Source organism: Zalophus californianus, chromosome 5, assembly GCF_009762305.2.
Source record: "Zalophus californianus isolate mZalCal1 chromosome 5, mZalCal1.pri.v2, whole genome shotgun sequence".
In the NCBI taxonomy this organism is placed as follows: domain Eukaryota; kingdom Metazoa; phylum Chordata; class Mammalia; order Carnivora; family Otariidae; genus Zalophus; species Zalophus californianus.
In genome coordinates, this window is record NC_045599.1 from 54780422 (window position 1) to 54787337 (window position 6916).

Here is a 6916-nt window from a genome sequence, read left to right on the forward strand (position 1 = left end):
AACATGGATGGACTTAGAGTGCATAATGTTCAGTGAAATAAGTCAGTCAGAGAAAGATAAATACCGTATGATTTCTCTTATATGTAGAATTTAAGAAACAAAACAAATGAACAAAGAAGAAAAACCAAAAAACAGATTCAAAAATACAGAGAATAAACTGGTGGTTGCCAAAGGGGAAGTGGGTGGGAGAATGGGTGCAATAGATAAAGGGTATAAGAGTACACTTATCCTTTCTTTTTTTAATCCAGAATATTTGGGGGGGGTACCAGGCTGCCTCAGTTGGTAGAACATGTGACTCTTGATTTTGGGATTGTGAGTTCAAGCCCCACCCTCAGAACAGACTTAAAAATAAAATCTTTTAAAAATGTGTTTATTGGGATGGTTTCCTACTCCTCTTGATTCTGGGTGCGTGTAGCACTGCGTCCATCTGAAGGAGCACCCTTTTCCTTCTGTAGACTGGCAACAGATTGTGGAGCAACCAACACGCAAAACTACTGTTTGTGCATGGCTAAAGACAGTGGTGATTTTATAGCATCCTGGGCATTTCACATCCATGAAATAGGAAATGGGGCTACGCACCAGGTGTTGTTCTTTGTGCTTCCTCTCCTTCTCTTCTGGGGATGAGTGGAGGAGGTCCTTGGAGAGGGGCATGATTTCATGGGGAGGATGCTACTGCACGAAAGGCCAAGTACACTTACCCTGATGAGCACTGAATAATGTGTAGGGTTGCTGAATCATTATATTATACACCTGAAATGAATAAAACACTGTGTATTAATTATACTTCAATAAAAACATTAGGTCTGTGAATAATTTTAATAACTTGAAAAAATCTTAAGACTAATGTAAATGAAAAATCCAGATAGAAAATTACACATAGTATTTTAACAATTTTTTAATATACTGTACATGTAAATAGCATGACTGGAAGGTAACACAGTAAAAAAGGTCAGTTGGTTATTTCTGGGCAGTGGGATTGTGGGTGGTTTATATTTTGTTATTTCTATTGTACTTTTCTGTTTTCCTAATTATTCACATGGTGCAATTTCCAAATTGCTAAGTTGTGACACCTGAGGAGCACAATTAGTGTAAAAGACTACAAACTGAACAGTTTATATCATATGAAGCATAATTATTGGAACGGACACTGATAATTTTAATTTTTTAAAAGACTTATTTATTTTTCTGAGAGAGAGAGAGAATGATCTGGGGGAGGGGCAGAGGGAGAAGCAGACTACCCGCTGAGCAGGGAGCCTGATGTGGCGCTTGATCCCAGGACCCTGGGATCATGATGACCTGAGCTGAAGGCAGACACTTAACCGACTGAGCCCCCCAGGTGCCCCGACACTAAGAATTTTAAATAAGCATGATAAATATATTAAGTAGAAACGGGAACTTATTAGTAAGATCAAGCAAGAAAAATAAATGCTTTTCAAAAAACCCCAGGGGAAGCATTACGCATGGAGAATGCAATAGATGAAATAAAGGACAAGCAGATGGAATAAATAGCGGAATGGATACAGCTGAAGAATGGATTGAGTTTCAATATCAATTTGAGGGAGTCTCCCAAAAGCAGCTGGAACAGGAAAAATTCTAGTTCAAGTTTTATATATTGAGCAGGAGAGAGACAAAACACAAGAAATAAGCAAAACAGGGGGCACCTGGTGGCTCAGTCAGTTAACTCTTGATTTCGGCTCAGGTCATGATCTCAGGATCCTGATATGGAGCCCCTCATGGGGCTCCCTGCTCAGTGGGAAGTCTGCTTGTCTCTCTCACCCTCTACCCTTCCCCCTGCATGCTCGCTCTCTCTCAAAAATAAATAAATAAATATTTTAAAAATGAATACATTTGGGGCACCTGGGTGGCTCAGTCAGTTGTGCAGCTGCCTTCAGCTCGGGTCATGGTCCCAGGGTCCTGGGATTGAGCCCTACATCGGGCTCCCCGGTCGGCGGGGAGCCTTCTTCTCCCTCTCCCTCTGCCTGCTGCTCTGCCTACTTGTGCTCTCTATCTGTATGTCAAATAAATAAATAAATAATATCTTTAAAAAAATAAAAATGAATACATTAGTTAATTACTTCTATAGTATGCTACAAGATAACAGATGCTGTGGGGGGAAAATAGAAGAGGGGTAAAAGGGTTGGGAGTGATGGGTATCGTGTGGAAAGGGACAGGTAGTTTACAGTTTTAAATAGTGAACGAAGACTGGAATAATGATACAGTTGGATATTTCGGGGAGGAGAATTCCAAGCAGAAGGAACAATTAGGGCAAAGGCCCTGACGCAGGAACATGCTTAGTCAAATTTAAGGAGTGTCAAGTAGGCCAGAGCAGTCTAGTGGAGTAAGCAAGGGGAGAAAGGAACAGAGTCCTAGAATAGGAGATGAGATCAAAGGGCTGTGGGATGGGAGGAGGTGACTGTATAGGTAGCATTATTAGGACTTGTATTTTTACTCTAAATGAAACAAGGAGATATTGCAAGGTGTTGAGCAGAGCAGTGACCTATTGGAACTCAAATCCTTAAATCCTGTAAAGGATTCCTTTTATTGCTCTAGTAAGAATATCCTGTATCAGGGCACCTGGGTGGCTCAGTCAGTTAAGTGTCTGCCTTCAGCACACATCATGATCTCAGGGTTCTGGGATCGAGCCCCAAGATTGTGTCTCCAGCTCTACCTCATTCTGTATTCTATGCCTTGTTGAGATCATCTACCCTTATAGCATTATCTGTTAATTATCCAAGTAATTTGAAAATTCCTATCTCCCTCCTCATTTTTTCATGCACTCCAGGGTCATGTCTGCTGGACATGTCTACCAAACTCTGGGCTAGGAACTCAAATGTTTTTTTCTGACTCTGGAAACCACCATTCCTTCTGTAAGCCTGATCACTTCTACGTTAATCATCTTGCCATTCTGCCAGCGAGAACTGGGCAAGATGTCAGGTTACCATGTACTCCCTCCTCACTTCATAATGTCCAGTTTGCTGCCCAGTCCTTCCAGTCCTACTTGCTACATGGCCTGGCTCAAATGCCACATTCTCGGTGGAACCTTACCCAATCTCAGTATTTTAAAGTAGTTTCTCCTCAGAGCTTTACAGTTTTAGGCTTTACATTTATCTAGGTCAGTGATCCATTTTAAGTAAATGGCTTTATATGGCATGCAGTTAGAGGCTTATTTTTTATTTTTTTTACATATGTATATCCAACTGTCCCAGCACTGTTGACAGGATAGTCACTGAATTTCCTTAGCATCTTTTGGTGAGAAGGTAAAATGGTACAACTACTTTGAAAAACAATTTGGCAGTATCTCAGTATCTTCTAGCTATGTACCCTAGAGAAACAAAAGTATACAGCTATTCAAGGACTTGTATATGAATGTTCACAGCAGCTTTACCAGCAAGAGCCAAAAACTGGAATGTCCATCAACAGGTAAATGAAAAAACAAACTGTGGCATATCTATACAGTGGAATACTACTCAGCAACAAAAAGGAATGAACTAAGGATACATGCATGCAACAGTGTGGATGCACCTCAAAATCATTATGACAAGTGAAAGCAGCCAAAAATGAATATATTCTGTATGACTCCATGTATATAAAATTGTAAAAAATGCCAACAAATATAGAATGACATAAAGTGTATCAGTGGTTGCCTAGAGATGGTGGGGAAATGGAAGTGGAGATTACCCAGGGACACAAGGAAAATTTGGGAGTGATGAATATGCTCACTATCTTGACTGTAGTGACAATTTCATGGATGTAGACAGGCCAAAATATGCCAAATTGTACCTTTTTTCCAAATTGTACCTTTTAAATTCATCTCTTCTGCATCTTCTGTTGCATCATCACGTTCTGACTTGGGCGAGTGACCTCTGTTGGAGGACATAGAGTAGCTATCTTCATATCCACACACAGTGTTTAACACGTTCCCTGGCATGCTGTGTTTAGCAAGGCTTTGCTGGTATGAAACAAGTACAGATAAATCATGGCTCTGCTTTAAAAAAAACCTGTAATTAGGTGGAAATATGACTATTTTAAAGATGTTAACTTCTCTTAGCTACATCTATGAGTTTAATGTAGTTTTAATAAAAAAATTATCATGGCTTTTTAAAACGTCATTCAGACTATATCACAGAAAAAATGAGTGAAAGTAACCAAGGAAGTTTTGGAAAAGAAGAGTGGTTGAGCATTGGAGATTATCTTACCCAATATTACTAAGTAGCTGCAATAATCCAAATAACAGAGATCTCACATGAGAGTAAAGTGATGGTATAAACTGTAATGTCCACAAACAAGCCACAAACTGTGAATATGGGCTTAGTATACAACTCAAATGTGGTACCATTTGAGGGAAAATAAAGGACTCATTCAGTAAATGGTATAGGACAGCTTGATTAACTTTTCTGGAGTGGGGGGGAAAAGTTAGACTTTTAGCCCATATACCGAAGGAAATTCTAGGTAAATAAAACCAGTGGTTCTTTAGAAGCAGGGAAAGGAGGGCAAGGATACCTCCCACATCCCCCAACTGCCATATTTTAGCTGAAAGTCAATACAAATGTTGAAATCATTTTTAAAGAAGGAAAATACAGGAGTTATTTATTGGATTGTGGAATGAGCAAAGACTTTTGATATCAGAGAATGGAATGGATTGTAAGGAAAAAAGTGGATAGATTTTGCTACATAAAAATTGTGTACAAATATATAAGCAGAGGCAAAGGGAAAAGACCAGTTGGGGAAAATAAATGTAACAAATATGACCAGCAGAGAGTTAATAAAAAATTTTTAAGATTATTTATTTATTTATTTATTTGAGAGAGAAACAGCATGAGAGCGGAGAGGGTCAGAGGGAGAAGCAGGCTCCCCGCTGAGCTGGGAGCCCGATGCCGGACTCGATCCCGGGACTCCGGGATCATGACCTGAGCCGAAGGCAGTCGCTTAACCAACTGAGCCACCCAGGCGCCCCGAGAGTTAATAAAATTAAAAATTGTCCTTACGAATTAATTTTTTTAGAAGATAGAAAAACATTTGAAAACTGTTTCATCTTGTTTATAATTACTTTAACTGCTAGTAATTAAAGAAACTCAAATTAGGCAGATACTATTTTTCCCCAAAATGAGCAAAAAAATTACATAAGGCTGGCAAGGAATGAGGAAATGGGCACTGCTGAGGCTTACTCATGGGCTTGGAGGGCATTTGGCAGGATGCAGTAGAATCCTCCAAATGTTTGTAGTGTTGTTTGCCCTGTGATTCCACTTCTAGGGATCCATCCCAAAGAAATAATCATTTATGTAAAAAGTCCTTCCTCGAGGTGCCTGGGTGGCTCAGTCGTTAAGCATCTGCCTTCGGCTCAGGTCATGATCCCAGGGTCCTGGGATCGATCCCTACATCGGGCTCCCTGCTCAGTGGGAAGCCTGCTTCTCCCTCTCCCGCTCCCCCTGCTTGTGTTCCCTCTCTCGCTGTGTCTCTCTCTGTCAAAAAATTAAAGAAAATCTTTAAAAAAAAAAAAAAGTGCTTCCTCCAAACAATCCCTCCCTGGGAATGTGAGCTCTATGAAGGCAGGGATTGTATCAGTTTTGTTTATAGCTGTATCCCAATGATACAACAGAGCCAGGCACAGAGAAAGCACCCCCAAAATGTTTGTTGAATAGACGTTTTCAATTTCTAAATATTTTAGTATGAAGTATTTTAGATAGAAGAAAAGATATACTTTTTTAAAATACAAAATACCTAATTATCCACTGCTTGATTTAAGAAAGAAAACATTACCAATATTAAGGGGGCCTGGCTAGCTCAGTTGGTAAAGCCTACGACTCTGGATTGTGGGGTTGTGTGTTTCAGCCCCACGTTGGATGTAGAGTTTGCTTAGAAATTTAAAAAAAAAATTTTTTTTAGGCTGTGGACTCTAGGCCGCCGGGGTCGGTCGGTGAAGGATCTTAAGATGGCTGCGCGAAAACTTGCTCTAAAAACCATTGACTGGGTAGCTTTTGGGGAGATCATACCCCGAAACCAGAAGGCCATTGCTAACTCCCTGAAATCCTGGAATGAGACACTTACCTCCAGATTGGCTACTCTCCCTGAGAAACCACCTGCTATCGACTGGGCTTACTACAAGGCCAATGTGGCAAAGGCTGGTTTGGTAGATGACTTTGAGAAGAAGTTTAATGCCCTGAAGGTTCCTGTGCCAGAGGATAAATATACTGTTCAGGTGGATGCTGAAGAAAAAGAAGATGTGAAAAGTTGTGCCGAGTTTTTGTCTCTCTCAAAGGCCAGGATTGAGGAATATGAAAAAGAGCTGGAGAAGATGAGGAACATAATTCCATTTGATCAGATGACCATTGAGGACCTGAATGAAGTCTTCCCAGAAACCAGATTAGACAAGAAGAAGTATCCCTATTGGCCTCACAAGCCAATTGAGAATTTATAAACTTGAGTTGGGGAGAAAGCTCTGGCCCTCGTGTTGTAAATGCTGGACATTAAAAATAATGATACGGTGCAAAAAAAAAAAAAAAAAAAAAAAAAAAAAAAAAAAAAAATTTTTTTTAAATATTACCAACATGGCTGAAGTCCCCTGTTACATGTATTAGTTTTAAAATAAAAGAAAAATGACAAAAATACAAAGCAAAGTTCACCATAACCTTCTCATCAGGCCAAAAATTCCACGTGGAATTTTCTCTTTTCTCTCATTTTTAAATAAAAAATTATGGTAAAATACACATAAACATAAAATTTACCATCCTAACCAATTTCAAGAGTGCAATTCAGTGCCATTAAGTGCATTCACATTGTGTCACCATTGCCACCAGCCACCCACAGAACTCTCTGTCTTGCAAAACTGAGACTCCATACCCATTAAACAATACTTCCCATTCTCCCTCCCCCAGCGCCTGGTAACCATGTTCTACTGCCTCTATGTATTTGACTACTC

At 39.8% G+C, this 6916-nt stretch overlaps 1 protein-coding gene across 1 annotated transcript; it reads left to right on the forward strand.

The window, feature by feature from the left end:
* Window positions 1-5889: 5889 nt before the first annotated feature.
* On the forward strand, window positions 5890-6483 carry LOC118357011 (ATP synthase subunit d, mitochondrial-like). The gene has a single exon (XM_035727736.1). It carries the CDS (start codon window positions 5930-5932, stop codon window positions 6413-6415), a length of 486 nt encoding a protein of 161 aa, XP_035583629.1. The 5' UTR covers window positions 5890-5929; the 3' UTR covers window positions 6416-6483.
* Window positions 6484-6916: the final 433 nt, after the last annotated feature.